This window comes from Sitophilus oryzae, unplaced genomic scaffold (genome assembly GCF_002938485.1).
Source record: "Sitophilus oryzae breed Bouriz unplaced genomic scaffold, Soryzae_2.0 scaffold_374_pilon_pilon, whole genome shotgun sequence".
Taxonomy (NCBI): Eukaryota; Metazoa; Arthropoda; class Insecta; order Coleoptera; family Curculionidae; genus Sitophilus; species Sitophilus oryzae.
Window position 1 is genome coordinate 226588 of NW_022146945.1, and position 24254 is coordinate 250841.

A 24254-nucleotide genomic window follows, 5' to 3' on the forward strand; every position below is an offset into this window, starting at 1 on the left:
AAAAAAGATGAAAAGATGCATGAAATTCCGGATAATTTATTAGCTGATCTGACAACCATGTATCAATTCGCAATATTTGTCAAAATTCGACCTTCACTACTGTCAGCGTAAACATAGAAACGGATATAAACAAGTCCGCGACTCTTTTATTATCCGTTATAGAATTTGATCGAGAATTTGCTATAAAAATAAAATAACAACATTTTTAAGAATGTATTTTATGTGAAACGTGTTTTTCCACATCAGATTTTAGTCAAACAATCCAAAAAGTTCACTTTAAGGTAACATAAGCTTTATTTTCTAAGAAAAATCGTGTGTCAGGATAGTTCACCGAAGCCAAATTTTCTTATATAATCCATAAATAGCCGAAAACCGTATATGCAATAATTACCATAAATTTAAATTGGAATGCTCGGCTTCCCGCCAAAACGTATAATTGTTTGAGATCTGGCGCTGCTATAGCGGTTGCTAAGAGCAACCGCAAACAAGAACAGGAAGGATTTTCTCTTGTGAAATTCAGAATCATTTGTCTCTGGAATCATAAAAAATTATAGAATCTTTCAAAATTTAAACCGCACTCATTAAAAAAATACGTATATATAAATATATAAGTGTTTAAAGCGTCGATTTTCAAAGTAATTACTGCTATCTTGTGAGTTTAATTTAAATTTTATTTACGTAAACCCATAATAATTGTGAAAAAGTGGCATTAAAAAACTTAAAAAGCTGTGTGAACTGTGAACTGCAAAAACCATCGTGGCATAACGCCGGTTTCCAATGTTCCATAGGTATTACATACGTATCCTTATATAAAATAAAGTCTCTTATGTGAAACACACTGTATTTTATTTATAAAACTAAAAGAAAATAATAATAAATTTGAATAAATATATATTTGGCGATATAATTCCGGAAAAAGCCGAAACGCTCCGAAATTATCAAAAGCTTTGGATCGCGACCGTTGTGAGTATAGCGCCAAATAGTATTTACATTGTCCTTATGGGCACTTTCCAATCTAAACTTGTTTCTTTTATCTATGCCTCTCAAAGGGAAAACTTTAAAAATAGTTTCTACGTTTTATAAAAACTTGAAACATTCATTTAAGGCAAATAAACATATTAAATTAAGACACTGAACACGCGTTTCGGTCACCAGATAAGCATCATCAGCAGATGATTAACAGTATCCTCCTCCACCTAGGTGCCTGCTCTCTTGAGGTTGTATGAGGATTAATATGGCATATGACTCTCTGTCCAGAGCTTGGTGAATAAGGGTGTTTCCGTCGGTGTGATATTCTTTCATGTTTTATAGAAATTAACAGTATAACGTGGTAGAATTAAATTATTTTTAATCATCTGCCCATGTTGGGTATCAAAACGCGCTTCCAGTTTTAAGAGTAAAGTGTTTTGCTGTATTAGTGTTTAATTTTGCAACTCTGAGACAAAGAAGATTTCGACAAACAACATCGAGTAAATAACATGTAAATAATAAAATTCAATTTATACAGGGTGGTCCAAACTGTATTCCGGAAACTTCGGTAGCATATTCTACAGATAAAAATAAGTAAAAATGTTCGTATAGATGTATGTCCAAAAATGCTTAGTTTCGGAGATACAGGGTGTTGAAGTCATTTTTATTTCGATTTTTTCCAAATAATTTCTGAAGTGACGTCAATATTTGGATGAAACTTGGTGTCTGGGAGTTTTTTGATATGAGAAATTTGATTTTGATGTCAATATGACTCCTCCTTGTAGAGGACGCCATCTACATATTTTTTAACTGGTTTGAAGAGTAATAACTTTTCGTCCGTACCTCTATAAAACTACTGAGTAAAAAAATAAACATTAACGGCATTTTTTACGTAAAAAAGGTCTCTTGGTAAAAATCGCTACGAGTAGTGGTTCTCTAGATATTTGGAATCGAAATTATCGATACCTGTCATCATTGACATAAACACGTTGACTAAATAGTTATTAGATTAAAATCATAAATTTGAAATGATTTTGTGTCAAAAGTTCAACAGAAACTGTTTTATCATCATTTTTTCGAAGAAAAATTTATGATTAATTTGAAAAAAATAAAATATTCCCAAATTTATCATTTCAGTCAAATAACTATCTACTCAACATGTTTATTTTTTGTCAATAATGACATGTATTGACTATTTCCATTCTAAATATCTTGAAAACGATTGCTCGTAGCGATTTTTACCAAAAGAGATATTTTTTAAGTAAAAAATCACGGAAATGTATATTTTTTCACTCAGTATTTTCATACAGGTACGGACGAAAAGTTATTACTCTTCAAAAAAGTTAAATAACGTGTAGGTAGCGCCCCCTACAAACAGCAGTCATATTGATATCAAAATCAAATTTCTCGTGTCACAAAACACCCAGACACCAATTTTCATCCAAATATTGACGTTACTTAAGAAATTATTTGGAAAAAATCGAAATAAAAATGAAACTTCTACACCCTGCATCTCCGAAATTAAACATTTTAGGACATACATTTATACGAAATTTTTTACTTATTTTTATCTGCAGAATATGCTGCCGAAGTTTCCGGAATACAGTTCGGACCACCCTGTATATGTGAATTACAATGAGATGCAACAACTGTCACAGCTAGATTTCCTCTCATTGACAGACTCTCTGACAGACTTTAAAAATATTTTTTCGCGTTTTGCAGTAATCGGAAAATTAAGAGGAAGCACATAAATACAAATACTCTTGAGTATACCTTGAGTATGATCGAAAGAAACAGCATCCACTTGGTAATTGCTTGGAAATATCGATGGATAACATTCCCCATTTACAAATAATATGGCAGCAATCATCATTAGTACGAGAGCTAGCAACGTCGGGAAAACAACTACTATGCTCTTTCGAACAGCATGCGGCGCGTCAGGCTGCCGGTAAACGTTGCGTTCCCTACTGCGCATTGAAAGAAGATCCTATATTTTTATTAGTCCTTTAAATTCAACTATTGCTCCATAACCCAGCGCGTAGAGGTTCCGCCTATCAAGCGAGGAGTCAGAGTTCGAGACCGGGTAGGGGTAATTTTTTTTAATTTTATTTTCGTTTATATTCTGATAGTAAAGTATTAAATATTAATAATAATTCTGGTGATTAAAAAAACAAATATTTAATACTTTAGAGATCAGAATATAAACGAAAATAAAATAAAAAAGTTTTAACCCTGACCCGGTCTCGAACTCTGAATCCTCGGTTCGTAGTCGGAAATTCTACGCGCTGCGCTATGGAGACTTGTTCGATTTATATTCAATACTAGAATTTAACGAACTAAATAAAAAAAATATATAGGATCTTCTTCCGATGCGCAGTAGTGAACGCAACGAGTATCGGCAACCAGATATATGCATGCTGTTCCAGAGAGCATAGTAAAAGATATATCAAAAAGCAAGCTTTCTTAAAATACTTTCTCGAACCCGTTGCTAGCTCTTAGACTATCAGTTCAAATCCAACTCTAACCAGGTGCTTCTTTCGATCATATGATAAATGTTTATATAAATTTAGTAAAATATATTATGTATTAAGAAACTCTGTAATTTTAATAGAAATTACTAACCATAGTGGATTCAAAACAATAGTTAAATGTAAGATTGTTTAATGACCAATTAATTTAGTGTTTGATTCTAATTTTTTTATATCATACCTTTTTGTTGAGACTTGAGTTTCTGAAGAAGTAATTGTTGACGAGGGTGAGACTCGACACAAGGGTCGAACTACTTCTGCAGATTTGTATTCAATATTCCTAAAAATAAATAATAATAAATTGAGTATAAGCAGCAAGTTAACCAAAAGCGAGAATACATTTTACAAAAAAAAATGTATAAACTCTCTCTGAAACAGATGGGAAATTACTAACCATAGTGTTTTCAGACGAATAATTAAATTTAAGATTTTAGTGAACAATAAAATTAATTAAAAAAAAACATATTTCTAAAAATTATGTTTATGTAGAACATACCTCTTATTTGAAGCTTCAGTTTCTGAAACAGTAATTGTTTTCGAAGGTGAGACTCGGCACAAGGGTTGTATTAATTCTCCAGGTTCGTCCTTAATATTCCTAAAAAGATAATATTTTATTGAGTACGTATATCCAAACCCGTGACAACACTTTACAAAAAACAGTCTGAATGAGGAAAAATTTCGAAAGACGACATAGAATAAATCATAAAAACTTCAATTTATCTTTGAATTAAAATAACATACAACTGTCACGCTCATGTATCCCAGCCATGGACAGACTTTATTAAATATTCTTTCATGTTTTATAGAAAAAAAAAAGGTATGTGATATAATGAAAATTTATGCTTTAAAACAAGCATGGTTTACACATTCAAAATATTTGATACTGGAATACCATAAGAGCCGTACAACTTACAGTAACAATAAACTTAATAAATAAAAAATAATTACAGTAAAACATAGATGGATTGAGGACTTATTAAATACCTAATCACTTTTCAAAAAAAATCCTGTATGGGTATTTCGCCACTGCACTGCAAGAAAATCTACAAAATAAAATAATTATTTTTTGTAAACACTTCTGCGTTAAACCTAAACGGACGCTGCTTGTTCGAAGTTATGTTTACGGTAATACAAATTTGCCTAACAAAGCAAAAAAAAATGCTTAACGTTTCGGAAAGTTATCTCTTTCCCTCGTCGGAAGCAAAAAAATACAAAGAATAAAGAAAAAAAACTATTTAAAATATTTAAATTCAACTATTCGAGAACACTTTACTTTTTTAAAACAGATACGTCTACAAGAAACCGTTGACGTTCTGTTAACATGACATTTTTAACTTGATATTTAAACTTCAAAATTAACAATTACGACCTGATAACAATTACTTAATAAGGTAAAACCAAAAAGCCCCAAACTTTCTGTATGATTATTTTTTAATTTTACTATGTTATGTTTATTTATCTTGTTGTATCTATTGTTCTTTAAAATCAAAGAAGCGATTGCCATACATTACTAACATCTACAGATGCATGAGCAATACATTTATTTTTATTAGATTGAATTAAAAAAGCCTCTTTTATTTTTCTTTTAGAGGCTACCGCTTCTTTCATTATAATTTTGGCGTTATTAAAATTTATTCTGTGCCCTGTGTCCCAAGAATGCTGACAAATCTTAGATTTGTGAAAATCTCCCTTTCTTAAATAATCTTTATGTTCTTTAATTCTAACATTTAAGGGTCTAGATGATTCACTAATGTAAAATTTATCGCATTCACAGAGTATTTGGTATATTACATTTTTTGTTTGTTGTTCTGTATTTATTGGTTTAGTATGTGATAAAATGGATCTAAGTGTATTTTGTGTTTTGAAAGATGTTCGTATGTTATATTGTTTTCCTATCCTTCTTATTTTTTCCGAAACGCCTCGTATGTATGGAATTATAAGTTGTATATATTGTGTATTGTTATCATTGTATCTATGATTTGGGGTTTGTATTTCGTTTAAGGTTTTGTCAATAAAATATGGTGGATAGACGTTTTTGATTAATGTATTTTTTATGTGGTTTATATCTCTATTTAGTGAAATGTCGTCTGTACAGGGTGGACCGTTTTGGTTGTTTCTATAGGGTATCTAGGAAACCGTGAGAAATATTCAAATTTTGATACTGCAGTCTCAAGTTCTTTTTTTGAAAAAATTACAATGGCGCAAACGGATCGTGGTTATCTTGATCGGTTTCGAAGCTACAGGGGGATTCTCAAATTTTGTACTTTTTGAAGAAGTTCGATAGTTTGTTTATATCAGCAACCACGGAAAAATGAATTATACATTCTAAAGGCACTTTTCTGTGTAGAATGCAGTGGCGTAGTCAGACTTTTTTCGAAAAAAATATTTTTTGAGATATTAACTATAATTATGTTTTTTTAAATAGAACCCCCTGTATATTTTTATTTTTTTTTATTCTGCTTGGCATGGGCTTTTCGAAAATATATAACACTCTATATTTATTTTCACTATTAACCTCAACATTTCAATTTTTTTCTTAAAATATCCACTTAGTAGATAGTAGGCCGCGCCGGGTAACAAAGTAAACGGTTGTCATGGTGATCGGGACATACCTTGGATGGCGGGACATTACATTTCAACAGATTGATGTGTGTGTATTTTAAATAATAAAAAAAATGAGTAAATTTGAACATTTTGAGAAATATAATATGTTAGAATGTTATATTGAGTCTAGCAAATATAAGCAAATGGCAGCTGATTTATATTTTGAGCGGTATCCAGAGCGCGAGCAACCAAACCCAGCCATTTTTAAAAGATTAGAAGATAGTTTAATCAATTTTGGATCTTTTCAAAAACTGCGTTCGGAAAATTATAAGAAGATGAAGAAAATCAATATGTTAATGTCCTCGGAGCCGAATACATGAATTAGCAATTAAATAAAATCGAACAATACGAAGCAAATAAAAAATAAGTGTGACAGAAACAAAAGAACATATTTAAATATAATCTAAAGAGGTCACTTAAAAAAACCGGACTTCTGAGTTAATATAAAAAAATAAAAACACAAAGACTACATTAGATGTTCAGACTGTTGCCCATTATTATCTAGACAGAGTTGGTACCGTCTCCGCACGCCGCCGCTAACAGCATTTCAATAGCTCTACTTGATGTTGTTGGATCTAGTGTTACGGCTCCGAGGACGTTAATATATTGATTTTATTCATCTTCTTTCTGATAATTTTTCGGCCGCGGTTTTTGAAAAAATCCAAAATTTGTTTAAACTATCTTCTAACCTTTTAAAAATGGCTGGGTTTGGTTGCTCGCGCTCTGCATACCGCTCAAAATATAAATCAGCTGCCATTTGCTTATGTTTGTTAGACTCAATATAACATTCTAACATGTTATATTTCTCAAAATTTTCAAATTTACTCATTTTTTATTATTTAAAATACACACACATCAATCTGTTGAAATGAAATGTCCCGCATTCATCAAAGGTATGTCCCGATCGCCATGACAACCGTTTACTTTGTTACTCGGCGCGGCCTACTATCTACTAAGTGGATATTTTAAGAAAAATTTGAAATGTTGAGGTTAATAGTGAAAATAAATATAGAGTGTTATATATTTTCGAGAAGCCCATGCCAAGCTGAATAAGAAAATTTAAAAATATACAGGGAGTTTCTATTTAAAAAAACATAATTATAGTTAATATCTCAAAAAATATTTTTTTCGAAAAAAGTCTGACTACGCCACTGCATTCTACACAGAAAAGTGCCTTTAGAATGTATAATTCATTTTTCCCTGGTTGCTGAAATAAACAAACTATCGAACATCTACAAAAAGTACAAAATTTGAGAATCCCCCTGTAGCTTCGAAACCGATCAAGATAGCCACGATCCCTTTGCGCCATTGTAATTTTTTCAAAAAAAGAACCCGACACTGCAGTATCAAAATTTGAATATTTCTCACGGTTTCCTAGATACCCTATGGAAACAACCAAAATGGTCCACCCTGTACATATTATTTTTGCCCTATCATATAAACTTTTTTTTTTACAAGCAGCGTCCGTTTAGGTTTAACGCAGAAGTGTTTACAAAAAATAATTATTTTATTTTGTAGATTTTCTTGCAGTGAAATGGCGAAATACCCATACAGGATTTTTTGGAAAGATGAATCAGCCACATAGTGTTTCTGGATATACATGTAGAGTGTTTCTGGATATACATATAATACAAATTTTAACATAGATAGTAATCTTAAACTTGTATAACCATTTCCTATTTAAAAAATAGATACTTACATTTGATATCATTGAACAGGCGAGCTAAATATATCATAATTAGGGTTGGGTTGTTACCTAATCACTTCGTGATTACACTTTAAAATGAATTTGCCTAAAGAGAACTATTGCAACTACAGGTGCTAATTGCTAATTTGTGATCAAAAAATATAATACTACCAATTAGTGAGTTTTCTAAGAAATAATAATTCTTAGTTTCAGGGTGTTTCTGGATGTATAAAACAAATTTTGAAGGAGATAATAATCTTCAACTTGTACAACCAGGTAATATTTAAAAACCAGATACTTACATTTGGTATGCTTGAACAGGCGAGCTAAATAAATTATATTCAGGGTTGGGAATATCAATTTCTGAGGCCATATATGTTGACGAGGGTGAAGTTCTAGATAATGTTTCTAGTTCCACTTCCCCACACTCATCCTTTATATCCCTAAAAAATAAACTATTTAACTGACTAAAAAGAAAGATAATTGAAGGATCCAGGGGAAAAACATGAAAAATGCCATTTCACTGATTTTACAGGACAGCGCGAAAACGCTTCGGAACGTAATGTGACGACTGCTATTATGCTTGTAATGATTATGTTTTGTAGGTTTACTAATTACAGTAACAGGAAATGAAAATAAACACTAAATTTTGAAAATCAGAAAAATTTTAATGAAAATGTAAACGCTTGACAAACTAAACCAATGTTTTTAATTAAAAAAAATGGTCAAGTGCGAGTCGGACTCGCGCACGAAGGGGGTTCCGTACCATTCATTATCTATACAACATTAGACACTATATTATTATAAACTTTTTTCCGATTTACCTGATATTTTGAATGCGCGTATAAGTAATTTAAAAAAAATGAAGAAACGCATTACTAAAAATTGTATTAATCAATAATAAATATGTAAAAAGTAAAAATAAGTATGTAAAAATAAAAAAAAACGATTAAAAAAAAGTCGGGTTCCAGTCGATATTACGGACACTAAAAACGTTAAAATTTCCATACAGATTAGGTAGAAACATCGAATATTAACACTTTACTACATTATATAGATGTGGATTGACCTAGTTTAAGCACAAAAATTCAAGAAAACTTCTTTGTAACCGTAAAAATTAAGAAAATACATGTATTTACAATATTCCGAGCTAACAACCATTGACTTTTTGATTGACAGTTGATCGACGGTCGACGGCAAAGCCATCTATATTGTCTAACGACAAGCCGTGAAGTACGCAATCCGGCAACATGTTGTTTAGTCCGCTGGTTTACGGCAGGGGGGTGACAGTAAACCGGAAAATTGGAAACAGTTGTGGCGCGGTTCTACCCAGGCAGAAAGCATGGCCTTCTAGACTGTCCTAGACAAAAATCTGAATATTTCTATATGATTTCTGTCAATTTCTGCTACGGAACATTTTTATGCACGTCGGCGTCCTGTTCTTTTGTCTTTTGTCTGTGTGTCAGCGTCAGCTCCCGAGGCCTCTGGCAAGGTCGGGCGCCATTTTAATTTTTGCCGTTTAGATTTGATTAGAAGTTTGTTTCTGATATTTCGGCTGAAATTTATAAGTACAAAGATGTTTTTTGATATAAAGTTCCTTGTTAACACTTTAATAAAGTATATATGATATTAATTACATGAAGAAAATGATGAAATCGACGTTTCTGCGTGTAGTAGGTATGGGCCATATTATATGTAAAAATAGGTAATATATTAACTGTTTTATATTTTTTTAGCTTTAAACCCAAGGATCTTGGGATATTCTTTGCCAAGGATTTTTCCGTATCTCTACTTTAAAGACAGATCGGTGATTTTGAGCAATTGAAAGCAAGTTATACAAGGTAAATTATGATTATTGAACTATTATTAGCCTACATTAATTTTCTACAAGATGAACAGAAATGCGTAATTACATATCACATAGGTACCTATTATGTATTTTCATAGCAATAATGCTATAAATCTATGTATGTAGATTATTTTTAAAATACAAATGAGGTATTAGATGTATATGTATCATATTTTTTATTCATTTTATTTTCATTCAAGTCCTGTTTGATTTAATTCACAAAAAGTTTTATGTACCTATATTTATGTTTTTACATATTTTTTTTTTGATTTCAGGTTTTGTGTGGGTTCAGTTGCCTTTTTCCTGCTTCGAGTTATTAAGTTTTATGCCCGTGAAGCTGTGAAAACATTTATTTATCTTCAAGTTTCTGTAAGTCAATGCACTGTTACTTTACTAATTCACTTTAACACAGCATCTCTGATATTATTTAAATATTTGATATTGATACAGTAGTTTATTGGATTATAGCTCTTTAATTGTGTTGATTTACATTGTTCTAAATTCCAAATAAATATTTTTGAGTAATTTTGTTGTATTATTTACTACTAGAAAGAGTAAAAAGTATATTAACCCTCATTTAAACCTCCTGATCAGCCCGCCATTAAAAACCGGAAACGGAAATAAATTTCATAAAATTGAAATTGTCATGTCTATGTCATGTCAAATTGTGTCAAATGTCCCAGCCGCCATATCTGAAAATTAGTTACCCAGGCAGCCACACTGTTTCCATAATTTAACATTGACTTGACACTTCTTCTTGTATTTATTATTTTATGGTTTACGGTTCACGAATTCTGTGGTTAGATTTTTATCGATTTTCCCCAAATTACGAGGTGTAAAGCTACATTCGAAATCAATTCGCTTGCCGAGTGGCACTTCGACGTTAAAGTCGGCACGAAATTAACCATTCACAACAAATTTCAATTCGAATTTTGCGCATGCGTGTTTAAACATTCTCCTGACATTTTTTAGGTTAGTTGTTGGTTTTGATTTTGGAAGAGTCAAAATCCGGGACAGTTGTTAATTAAGTTTTCCAAGTTTTTATGTTTAGAAAAATGGAAACAAAAACGTCATTTATTGATGATTCTTTTCTAAAATGTGTCTCAAGCACCCAAAACTTTTTCTCGCCATTAATATGGGTCGGACATCCCATTTTTTGGGTTTTGGTAAACCCCTTGGTTTTCGGCTAATTATTGAGCTGCAACAATAATTGCCGTTTTTTTAACTGCAAAGCCACAAGTCCTAATAAAATAAGAATAGCGTCCTTCCCTCATTTTTCTTTTAATAATTATTTACTTTTCACAGGAAAATGGCTTGTAACAACGACACAAACAAAATAATTATTAAAATTTAAATGTCAAATTTGTCATAATTGTCAAACGAAAATTCCGTGCTGAAGTGGAAGTTTGCAGCAAAGGTTTGCAGCTTGCAAGCTTTCAATCCAACTTCAACTTGCACTCTGGCATCGAATTTTGTTGTGAATGAGTACACTGAAGTACATAAGCTTGCGTGCCAAAGTATGACTCAGCCAGCGAATTGATTTAGAATGTAGCTTAAACAAGTAAAAACCACGTAAAACTCGAGGTGAGTTGGTTGAATAATTTAAACATTTTGTATTCTGTAATCTTGCTTCATAAAAAGTGTTCGTTATTCATATTTGATAAAAATATGATTAATTTTAGATGCCTAAACATTGCTGCATTCCTGGCTGTACCTCAAATTATGCCAGTGCTTTGAAACATGAAGGAATGAAAACCACAGTTTCTTTTCCAAAAGAGCAACATATTCGACATAGGGACAATTTTAAATTCTCCAATAGTTCTGTAGTTTGCGAGAAACATTTTGAAAAATCCGAGATAATAAGAGTTGAAACCTATAAAAATAAAGAAGGGGTTTTGGGCGAATTCCCACTCAAAAGGCCAAGATTATGTGAAGGTGCAGTGCCGCACATTTTTCCTAATCAACCCAAATACTTGTCAAAACCTCTAACAACTTCTCGAGCTGACCCAGAAACAAGAAGGAAGAGAAATTTAGGAAAATATCAACAGGAAACAGAAAATTTCTTGAAAAGTGACAAAATAAATACTTTTGCTGAATTTCTTGAAACTTTTGAGTCAAAAGTGTGTTTGGGACTGTGGAATTTTAAAGTTAAGGATGGGAAAGTTTATTTTTTTCTGCTGAATGTGTGTATTGATGACTTAGACAGTGAAGATAGTGTTAATGTTGTGTCGAGTATCGTTATTGACAGTACATTTACTGTACAAGTGTTTATAGAAAACTGTGAACTAACAGTATGTGAGCTGAGATGGATTCTACCTGAGGACAAGAAACTTGCTAGATACAGGTTTTCAAGGCAGGTACCGAAAAAATGTGAGTACTATGTAGACAAAGCATACGCAAATGTTCAAAAAGCTATAAATTTGTATCAGGATTCTGAAAATTTAAGTATTCTACAGTTGATTTCACTTTTAAAATATTGTACCTACTTATAGTAAATTATCGTTTTTTATAAAATCAATAATTACCGATTCGCAACAGTCATTAACACGAATAAATATACTATTTATTTTTGCCTAGGTATTAAATACAAAATTCCAAGGTGAGTCACCCCTCGTAGGTTAGGTACTTACGTACCTAAATTGTTGTAATGTACTAGGTAGATAATAGTTATTTTAAGTATTTTGTATCCAGTAATAATAATTTATTATTGGAATGTGTATATAATAAAAATAAAATATGTTTTTTGTAATTCTTGTGTGGTCTCTTTTTTATTCATTTCTCCTATAACGATCTATTTAAAAACTATTTTTATCAAAGCTATCTGTGGAAACCGTTTTGTGTAATTTTTTTTCTTTCAAAGCCAAACCGCTTTCCGCTTTGTTTAGTTAACTTTATTTTCTCATATTTTGTCGATCGCCACCATGAAACATGAAAACAAAAGTTACGTTAAGTTATGCCGGACCACTTAAATTGAAATATGCGACGTTGCCTTTTTAACTTCACGGCTTGTTGTTAGACAATATAGATGGCTTTGTCGACGGCCTTCGAATGCTATTTGCGACGTTGTCAATATAATTATTTTATATAATTTTCTACTGAAGTGAGGTTATGTTAAATATTCTTTTAGGGGTTCTGTGGTTTTGAATTTTTGGTTAGCTTTTCTTTGTGGAGGGTGTTAAGCTGTGGTTTTTATATTTTAATAATTAACTGTGATTTTGCAAAAATTTTATTAGATTGGTTAGGATTTGGGTTGCTTTGGTTAGCGTTTCTTTGTGGAGGGTGTTAAGCTGTGGTTTTTATATTTTAATAATTAACTGTGATTTTGCAAAAATATTATCAGATTGATTAGCATTTGGGTTGCTTTGGTTAGCTTTTCTTTGCGGAGGGTGTTAAGCTGTGGTTTTTATATTTTTATAATTAACTGTGATTTTGCAAAAATATTAGTAGATTGGTTAGCATTTGGGTTGCTTTGATTAGCTTTTCTTTGCGGAGGGTGTTAAGCTGTGGTTTTTAAATTTTAATAATTAACTGTGATTTTGCAAAAATATTATTAGATTGGTTCGGATTTGGGTTGCTTTGGTTAGGTTTTCTATGGTGAGGGGTTTAAGCTGTGTTTTTTATATTTTAATACGAATCTGAGTGCTTTCAATGATTAGATTTTATACACAGATTTTAAAATAATTCATTTGTTTTCACCATGATGGCGTCACCGTAGGAGCCGTTCCTCCGGCGACCGGCACATGAAAAATTGGCGTAGAATAGCGGCAACGTCGCACAGGTTAATGTCATCATATGTTTGTGCCATCTGTCAAAATTCCTCCGCAGCATCAAATAGTACCATCATTTTATTTCAATATTTTAAAATTTACTGGATAATCCGCAAATTTTTTTGGCTTAAATTACCTACTAAAACTCGTACTTTTCAGGACAATTTTTGTTTTTTTTTAAATTCTTGTGTCCGTAAAGTCGAACGGACCCAAAAGTCGCCTTGACTAGGATTCGAACCTGCCTTACTACGGCTCAATGTCATAAGTCCTAACGCCTTAACCACGCGGCCACCGAGGACTTGAAAGATTTTATGTAAAATTCTTACTTAAATGATAATGTATTGTGTAAGAATACACAAAATTCAAGCTTCACCACTTTTCAACTGTCTAGCTATAACGGTTTATAAGATAGACCCATGATTGACCTTTGTGACAGACGGACGGATGGACAGCGAAGTCTTAGTAATAGGGTTCCCGTTTTTACCCTTTGGGTACGGAACCCTAATTACCCCTCCTGTTTATGCACCCTTGTCCTGATCCAAAGTTGGCACAAGTTTAGAAATAATCTTATTAAAATATTTTATGCCTAATATGACGGTGCAATTAAATTTTAAACAATGAACACTAAAACTGCATATTTTGATTTTTTTCACTTCTCAAAGCTTTCAAATATACGAATTATTGAATTGAAAAAATTACTCTCAGATAGATTTTTTAGTAAATTTTATGCTCTACAAGAATCCGGGATGTAATTTTTTTTATTATAAACCGTTTCAAAGTTATACTTTTAATGGAAAAAGATTTTTTTACGTGTTATATAAATAGAAAACTTTGAATTTCACCGACACCTTTCAAAATTGAGCTAAAAATCCTGCCTTCCGGGGATATTTTTTTCTCGGTTATGGTTCATTTTAACCCATAAATTCCATAGGTTAGTTTTTTTGGTTCGCCCAAAATATACATTTTAACCCATAAATTCCATATGTTAGTTTTTTTGACTCACCCTACTAGGCATATATCAAAGGATTTAACAGGTTATTGCTCTGCAGAGTTTATGCATTTTGTAGGGACCAATTAGACCTATTATAATGTGGTTAAACCTTAAAATAAAAAAATGGGGCTTATCATGTTTTCCCCTGGACCCTTCAATTACTTTTAGTTCAAAAATAAAATTATGAAACATACAAATTCTAAAAATAATGTTTGTGTAAAACATACCAAGTTTCTAAAGCAGTAATTGTTTTCAAAGGTGAGACTCGACACAAGGGTTGTATTAATTCTCCAGATTCATCCTTAATATTCCTAAAAAGATAATATTTTATTGAGTATGTACTCGTATATCCAAAACCCAGACAACATTTTACAAGAAAATGTGTAAAAACCGTTTGAGTGAGAGAAGATTTCGACAGACGACATCGAGCAAATGATAGGAACTTCAATTGATCTGTGAATTAAAATAACACGCAATAACTGTCACGGTCAGCCTGTCATTGGACAGACTTAAAAATATCCTTTGTTTTATAGAAATTCGTTGAAGATTGAAGATATGTGATATAATTTAAAATTTAAAAAGGCATCCATTAATTCCAACCAGACCTGGTTTAAAAATACAAAAGCCAAAGCAATAATAGTCTATTTCCCTCGAGCAAATTTTTATCGAAAACGCCAAATTGTGATACAAGCATGAAATTTAGCATAGTTATAAAAACAATATTTTAAGAGATTTGACCCGATTAGCCACCCTCCCGGACCTGTAGGACACCCCATAGACAAAAATTTCTTACATCTTAGGCTTTTTCAATATGAGCATATTATACTCTATATTATATAATTCGAGGATGGAAAATCCAAAGAAAAATGTTTCAGGTCGATATGACCTTTACCGACCTTAAAAACTGGTTTATGATGACTTTGGTTAAAAAAAATTAATCGGCTCGCATGAACGAATCTATTACAAAAATAAATTGGCGCCGGGAGGCACGTATACCCGCCCATACTAAAATATGTTAATATCTCGAAAACTGCGACTTTGACTGATTTTGATGTCATTACAAATTTTGTTGCAAATATTATTCCTAATCTTAATTTGTTCCATACCCCCTTACCATACCCCCCACCCCCACCAAAAACAAATGGCCAGATTCTCGGGTGCCACAGTATTTTTGTGCCAAATTTGGTTAAAATCGGTTCAGCGGTTTTCGAGTTATCGTGTTACAGACGGACAGATGGACGGACAGACAGACAGACATCATGAAAATATTTTGTATTTAGGTCATTTATGACCCAAATAACTCAATTTGAGTGAAATTAAAAAAACTTTTTTTTTGTCGATCCTAATAGCCTACCATACTGTTACGTTTTTTGTCGGTTCCGTGTGGATAGAAAGTCACAATTTATTTAAACACTATTTATTTAACACTAATTAACAAAAACAATAACGATAAAAGACTTATAGAACTATTTACAAACGATTTATAACTAAGAATTTATTTTGAATTTTAGCGCGTCAACTGTATATTTATAACTGCCCTCTCTAGGCCACTGCCGCCGGTTTTATACCTACAGCAAAAAGAAATCTAGAATAGTCCATAGATCGTTAGGCGCATAGAGAAGGTTTTCGAATGTTCTCGTATGTACTAGTCCATTCTAGTGGGTCTCGATTCTTCTCGAACGAATGAATCATTGCGGTGTCTATGCGATGTTAAGGTCATCCGAGGGCGGGCCATATTGTGAGGTTAGGTCGAGTCCACACCGGCTCGCAACACTGCCCCCTTCTTAGGCACATGCTCGTCCCGAGATGTATACGGTGAATGAAGGTATTTGCAAAGCTGGCCCCTGGTACATTGCGAAGTCTGGTAGAAATAGCAGTCTACAGTTTTCTCTCCCGATCTCAGCTTTGGGTTGTAGCAGCAAACGAGGATCTCGATTCCCGTAAATCTGAACAAGACTTCAATCATGTTCCGGATTGTACGCCAACTCAAACCATCGAGTCCACACGCCAGCTTCGGAATGGCTAATCGTGCAATGTTGTTGTTTAGCAGGGCTTCTCTCAGTTCAATCAGGGTCTTCCATAGATTGAGATAAGTCGGCTTACTCGGGGACCATTCCTTGGTGACCAGGTAGAAGATGTGCCTTGCTTGACCATGTGCATTGTCGGTTAGCCTCAAGACGCTTCCAACCTCTGGATCCTGTCGGCGTAGTTCTCCGACACGCCCAAACTTCTCATTGAACGTCGCAGCGATTCCTCTGGACATCCGCAAATCTCGAGCCACACAATGAGCGAGCGAATAATCAGGAGGCACGGAAAAGAGGTCTCGTTGATCTTCTTTGGTTACACCATAGCGAGCCTTCTCACTGCTGTTGTATCGGGCCATGAAATCGTCAAAGGACATCTCCGAATCAGGGGGATCAAAGCTGCAGGTTCTCACGGTCCCAGCACGATCTTCTATTTCGCCTTGGTAGGGGCTCAAACGGTTGAAATGGACTACCCTCGGTTTTCCTTTTGGCAATTTTCTGATACGGTATACGACGTCATTAATTCTATCCATGACTTCGTATGGCCCTTCCCACGAGGATTGTAGCTTCGGAGATAACCCACGACGTCTCTGCGGGTTATATAGCCACACCAACTTCCCTGGTTGGTATCCTCCATGCTCAGCTTGAATGTCGTAGTGTTCCTTCATTCGGTCACTAGCACTTTGAATATTTAGGCGGACTCTCTGATGAATGTCGTCCATCCTTTGACGTAGTGTGTGGACATAATCTTCTCCGGCGACTTCTTCTCCCGGTCGGCAACCAAATTTCAGATCACAGGGTAGGCGCACTTCCCGTCCCATAACGATGCTGGCTGGAGTTTGCCCTGTAGATTCTTGGACGGATGAACGGTAGGCCAACAGGAACAGGTGAAGAAATTTGTCCCAGTCTCTTTGGTGGTCAGAGACTACTTTGGCCAGATAACGGTTGATAGTTCTGTTCATGCGTTCAACCATCCCATCGGATTGTGGATGTAGAGCAGTCGTCCTGGTCTTGCGGATGTTCAGGACTTCACAGACGCCTTGGAACAGATTGGACTCAAAGTTTCTTCCCTGATCTGAATGAAGCTCCATGGGAACACCAAACCTGCAGATCCATTCTTTAACAAGGGCATCAGCAATCGTGGACGCTTCTTGATTTGGCAACGCGTAGGCCTCGACCCATTTGCTGAAGTAATCCATTACTACCACAATGTATTTGTTGCCATCGTTCGTCTCCGGGAAAGGACCAGCCACGTCGATCGCTATTCGTTCGAAGGGACTACCAACATTGTACTGGCGCATAGGGGCTTTACCACGCTTTTGTGGCCCATTAATGGCTGCGCAAATGTCACATTTCTTACACCAGGCCCTCACATCTTCTTTGCAGTTCACCCAGTAGAACCGTTCACGCAGCTTGCCAAGTGTCTTGGTAACACAAGATGTCCTCCGCTGGTTCCATTGTGAACTTCCTCCAAGACTTCTGGGACCCTCTTCTTTGGAATGACGATCTGTCTTCTCTCTTCTTGTCCCTCCGGTCTCTCGATCACACGGCGAAGTAGTCCGTTATCTATTACCCAAGGAATTCCACTGGGCCCAGTACGTCTTCACGTTCGGCGAATATCTGCAAACTTCCTCCCACGTTGGTCTCTGGTCCGCGTTTTTCCAGTTAATCACCAAGCCCAACTCTGGATCACTGATTTGGTCATTTGCAAGATCTTCGGTTTGCCAACTATCACCAACCACAGTCGTCCTTAAGACTTTCACTTCTTTCTCTTCTTTGTAACGATTTCCCATCTGTCCGCAATTCCAACAGCGAATCGGTCCCCCCTTCTTGCTCATATACTGATCCAGTACTTTCCGCACAATCCTTTCCACTTTGGAATCGTCGGAACTCTCCTCAACAGCCCGTACAAATCCTAGAGACCTAGAGCATTCTTTCGCGGCCTCAAATTCCAGGGCACGTGCTAGGGCATCTCCCAAATGCGTTGGATGAGCTAAAAGAAGTGTTTGCCTTGTCTCGTTGTCACGTAAACCATCAATAAAAGCCTGTACTGTTAAGCGCTCCATAACATTTTCGGGCATAGCAGGGTACGCAAGGCGAACGAGGCGGGCTACGTCGGCTTCAAACTCCTGCAGAGACTCATTTGACTTTTGAATGCGATTTTTTAGCTGGGAATGATAGACATGTTCCAAATGAGCTTGGCCGTACCTCATTTCTAAATGTCGTACCATTGCTGATAATCTCCCTCTTCCGATGGTGACAGTGTCTGCAGAATGTCAGTCGCATCTCCTCGCAGTGCGACAGTCAAAGCGGTAGCCTTTTCAGCGATTGTCCACCCGTTCGCTCGCAGCGGCCTCAAACTGGCAAAAATAATTGGCCCAAGCGGTTTTTCCGTCAAACTGTGGAGGTTTTATAACTGATTTTGAGGCATACCTATTTTCGACTAGTTTCGGTCCCTCCGATGTTTCTTGACATTTTGGTGAATTTGCCTTTGCTATTTGGTCTTTCAAAATTTCGATTTTTTTATTTACATCGTCCTCAATCTGTGCTATTTTGTCTTGTAGCTCCGTGGAATTCTCTATAATCTTTTCTTCTAATTCCCTAGAATTTTCTATTATCTTGTTATATAAACTTTCTTCTAAATTAAGTATTTTATTATTAAAGCTGGCCTGTATATCTTTAGAATTTTCTATGATTTTATCTTCTAATTTTTGGGAATTATCTTACTATTCAAATTGTCGTTTAAATTGTCTTGCAAATTTTTCAATGACGAGTCAAGGTCACCTTCCAGCTCAAAGCAAAATGTGTCAGGATCCTCACCTTCCTCAATCAAAACCTCTCTCAGTCTGGCTTGCAAAATGCTTTTCTTTCCATCTGTCTCGCACTCCCTCTCTTCCAATATGCATTTTAATTCCGACACTTTCAAGTCTTTCAACAATTTTTTCGAAGCCATTTTCAGTCTTTTTATTTTTCTAGTCTATCACACGCGCCACACTTGACACCAATTGTTACGTTTTTTTGTCGGTTCCGTGTGATAGAAAGTCACAATTTATTTAAACACTATTTATTTAACACTAATTAACAAAAACAATAACGATAAAAGACTTATAGAACTATTTACAAACGATTTATAACTAAGAATTTATTTTGAATTTTAGCGCGTCAACTGTATATTTATAACTGCCCTCTCTAGGCCACTGCCGCCGGTTTTTATACCTACAGCAAAAGAAATCTAGAATAGTCCATAGATCGTTAGGCGCATAGAGAAGGTTTTCGAATGTTCTCGTATGTACTAGTCCATTCTAGTGGGTCTCGATTCTTCTCGAACGAATGAATCATTGCGGTGTCTATGCGATGTTAAGGTCATCCGAGGGCGGGCCATATTGTGAGGTTAGGTCGAGTCCACACCGGCTCGCAACAATACCTATTGGTATGGTCCGTCAAAAATGTTCCGTCAATGATCGTTGTAAACAACTATAATTTTAAAAACGACCTTTTTAATATTAATTACTTATTTTTGTTATAAATTTGTTTGTTAGCCGTTTAAATTTTATTTACCAAAGTCTGCAAAAATGTAAATTTTTTCAATCATAAAACAGTTTTCAAGGTCAGTAAAGCTCATATCGACCTGAAACATTTTTTTGGATTCTCCATCCTCAAATCACGGCATATAAATCACACAGCAGACTAACTCTGCCCAGATCCCATTGTTTAAAATTCCTATAAAATTTGACCTTGAAAACACCATTATGGGTGCCGAGCTTAGATTATATTACAGTGCCGAGTCAGGGCCGGATTAAAACGTATCAAAAAATTTCCCAGAAAATAAACTATTGATAGACAAGGTCGTATTAAAAAAATACTGTAATTGACTGAAACTGAACTTTATTTACACAATACTGTACTTTTATCTAAACAAATTAATCGTTAACCGCGCATACTCCTCGAAAAGTAAAAATGAAAAAATCAATAGATTAAAATTAAAAAACATGCCAAGAGTTACAAACAAGAATTAAAGAAATACCCAATAAAATATCTATTGTAAATTTGACAGCTGTCAAAAAAATCTAAAAGTTGTCCGATTTTGATAAAAAAATCGATACTCCATAGTCGGTTTTCATTTTATTTGTCTCACATTTGAACTGTCAAATTTGACAGCTGTCGGTTTTTTTAAGTTCTCCTTTTTTTTTAATGAAAATCGATATACATATTATTAGGATGCCCATAGGAAGTTATTTAAGAAAAAGAATTGAGTTTGACTGAGAAACCAGCATAACTAAAAAGTAAAAAATAATTTTAAGAAAAAAAACTTTTTAAAAACATTAAAAAGCAAAAAATAAACTTTTTCTTTAAAACTTTTAGTATGAACGTCATTACACAATTTTATATTATATAAAAGCTTGTCGCGAGATTTGAGTGTACAGTTGCACTCATAAAAATCTGGTACGACAACTTTATCTTGTAATTCCAATATCTTGTAAACCTATCATTATTCCCATCCAGGATAAATTCATCCAGTTAAGAGTGGCTGCAACGACGTTCCGTAATCCTGCTGTTAAAAAATAACAGCTGGTTTTTACATATAAAAATCAATTGTTATATTTTAACAGCAGGATTACGGGAGGTCGTTGCAGCCACCCTTAGAAGAACATTTAAAAAACTTTGTGTCCGAATATTACACACGGGTACTGAAAATTGCCAAAATGATCTGGCAAACATCTTATTAAAAATGCCAGACCTTATAAAAAACGAGACCTCTGTTCTTTCCTCTCTGAATTGTTATGAGCTATCCATAAAAATTAAAAATAGATACGGATAATCAGAAAAACAGTAATTTAGAAATGAATCTTGTTTGTCATTTTGCAGGATACCTAATAATAAAAATTACTTTGAATGCCGTAGACAACGATTGAGTATTAAAACTAAAAGAATTTCGGACGTCCATTGTACTACTAAACTACAAAAACCAAATATATCACACAATATACAAAAATAATATAAAATTAAGCCGCACGCTACTGACTCAAAGCTACCGTAAATGTATGTTGTCGATGACAAAGACTACGACACATGCGCGTAGCGTTCCCGCCAAAGTGAGTCGGCCTGCTGTGGTCGTGTGATTTATATGCCGTGCTCGAATTATATAATATAGAGTATAATATCGCCCATATTGAAAAAGCCTAAGATTTAAGAAAATTTTTGGTATGGGGTGTCCTACGGGTCTGGGAAGGTGGCTAATCGGGTCAAATCTCTTAAAATATCGTTTTTTATAATTATGCCAAATTTCATGCTTGTATCACAATTTGGCGGTTTTTTTTCAAATCAACACTCCACACGAGTGTTGTTTTAATATGTAAGATGTGAACGTGTGTGGTGTGACCTTAACTGTATATTTGTCTGATGATGCTCGTATGAGCGAAACACGTCACAATTTAACTTGTAAAATAAAAATTGTATTTTAGTAATTATTACTAAAATACACTTCGTGATAACACTTTAAAATGAATTTGCCTAAAGAGAACTATTGCAGCTACAGGTTCTAATTGCTAATTTGTGCTCAAAAAATACAATCCTACCAATTAGTGAGTTTTCTAAGAAATAATAATTCTTAGTTTCGGGGTGTTACTGGACGTATAAAACAAATTTTGAAGTAGATAATAATCTTCAACTTGTACAACCAGGTAATATTTAAAAAACAGATACTTACATTTGGTATGCTTGAACAGGCGAGCTAAATAAATTATATTCAGGGTTGGGAATATCAGTTTCCGAGGCCGTAAATGTTGACGAGGGTGAGATTCTTGATAATTTTTCTGGTTTCACTTCATCATATTCATACTCCATATTCCTAAAAATTAAACTATTTAACTGACAAAAAAAAAGGATAATTACTTTTAGTTAAAAAAATAAAATATGAACCATGCATATTCTGATATTTGACTAAACATACCTCTTCCTTGAGACTTGAGTTTCTGAAGCAGTAATTGTTTTCAAAGGCGAGACTCGACACAAGGGCTGTATTAATTCTCCAAATTCATCCTTAATATTCCTAAAAAGATAATATTTTATTGAGTACGTAGGTACTTATACCGGATGTTGCATCGTCGAGCGGGACATAGGAAATCCCATGTAAATTTTAATGGGGTCAATTATTGGCTTCCCTAATTATTTTAGAGAATAATTCTATCTAGGTTTATTGAAGAGCACTAAAACCCACATTCAAAAGAATAACTAGATATTTTTGATTAGCCCGTTTACGAGTTATCGGCGATTTCTTTTTAAATATTTCTCCTTTCTTATGGCCCTGTATTTACTTATGAGCAAGTCCATCACCAGTCAAGGTAAAAGATAACTGTCAAATGAAGTTGTCATTTCAGAAATTTATCTATTTAGTGCTTTATTATCATTATTAAAAACTCATACCTACATCGAAAATATTAGCCATGAATTACACTACCGAAGAAAAAGTATTGATGATTAAATGGTATTATCGAGGAAATAGTTATCAAAAGGTGTCGGACATGTTTGCTGCTCTGTATCCAAATAGACCGATACCTGAAAAATCTACAATCGCAAGGAATATGCAGAGATTTGAGACCAAAGCTACCCTAATAAATAACTGCAGATGTGAAGCAAGGCAGGAACAAAGAGAAGATGCAAGAAATGATACCGACTTGGAAGTTTTATTGTGCGTTGAAGAGAACGATGGAAAGATCAGCACAAGGAAACTTGAGGATGAAATAGGAATAGATCACACTACAGCGTTTCGAATTTTGAAACGACATAAATACTATTCCTTCAAATATGAAAACCACCAAGAGATGGGGACGAAATACGGCGGCAGACGTTTTGTTTTGATATGATGGAAAGAGCAAACACGGATAGGGAATTGTTAAAAAACATATGTTTCACTGACGAATGCACGTTTACCTTAAATATTGAACACAATGTTCAAAATTATCGATATTGGAACAAAGAAAACCAACACAGGTTTGTCGAAACAAGGACGCAATATCTACAGAAAATTTTGGGCAGGGATATTCGGACACAATATTATCGGGCCATTATTTTATACGCGAAATTTTAATGCAGAAAATTATTATGAACTACTCGAAAATCATATTTTACCTGCTTTATATGATGCCGCTAGGGAAAATCAGGAAGTTTGGTACCAAATGGATGGCTGCCCGGCACATAGTACCCTGGCTGTTCGGGAATATTTAGACAATAGTTTTAACGGAAACGTTATTGGCCTAAATCATACAGTAAATTGGCCAGCAAGGTCTCCTGATATTTCGCCAAATGATTTCTTTCTCTGGGGCCATTTAAAAAACAAGAAATACAAGGATAAAAAATACCCAAATCTAGACGAGTTAAAAAATGCTATTTCTGCCGAATGCAATAGAATTTCAGTTTACCAACTAGCGAATGTAAGAAGAGAACTTTATGATCGCCTGGGTTATTGTCTAGCGGTCGATGGAGAAATATTTGAACATCTTAAATCCTAAAGTTCTAACAATTTAATAGTACCCAAACCAATTAGTGAGTATTCTAAGGCAAGGCGCGCACCAAGGTAAGTGACGTGGTAGCGGCGTGGTAATCGAGTGGCAAATGGATCTACTAAAGCCTACGTAAAGAAATGCTGTCGCGCTAATAGAGTGTCTTATGTAAGTGGCGTGGCAACAACCGGATGTCACTAGCACAGATTAGGTATACTATATGTATACAGATAAAAATCTTATCCCTAATTCGTGGTACGAAAATTGTTTTTTATGACGATGTGCAAACGAGTAAAATTTCCTGTGCGCAAAAATAAACTCGCGTAAAATAACAAT

The 24254-nt window shown here is 34.3% G+C and overlaps 1 protein-coding gene across 1 annotated transcript in view; it reads right to left on the reverse strand.

The window, feature by feature from the left end:
- Window positions 1-24254, reverse strand: part of LOC115885122 — an 81105-nt gene that overhangs the window by 50651 nt on the left and 6200 nt on the right. The window contains exons 2-7 of the mRNA XM_030903911.1: window positions 22370-22468; window positions 22127-22267; window positions 14623-14706; window positions 8091-8231; window positions 3994-4092; window positions 3679-3777 (exon numbers count right to left, since the gene is read on the reverse strand). Coding sequence (XP_030759771.1) covers window positions 3679-3777; window positions 3994-4092; window positions 8091-8231; window positions 14623-14706; window positions 22127-22267; window positions 22370-22468 — 663 coding nt within the window. The remainder of the gene's footprint in view (window positions 1-3678; window positions 3778-3993; window positions 4093-8090; window positions 8232-14622; window positions 14707-22126; window positions 22268-22369; window positions 22469-24254) is intronic.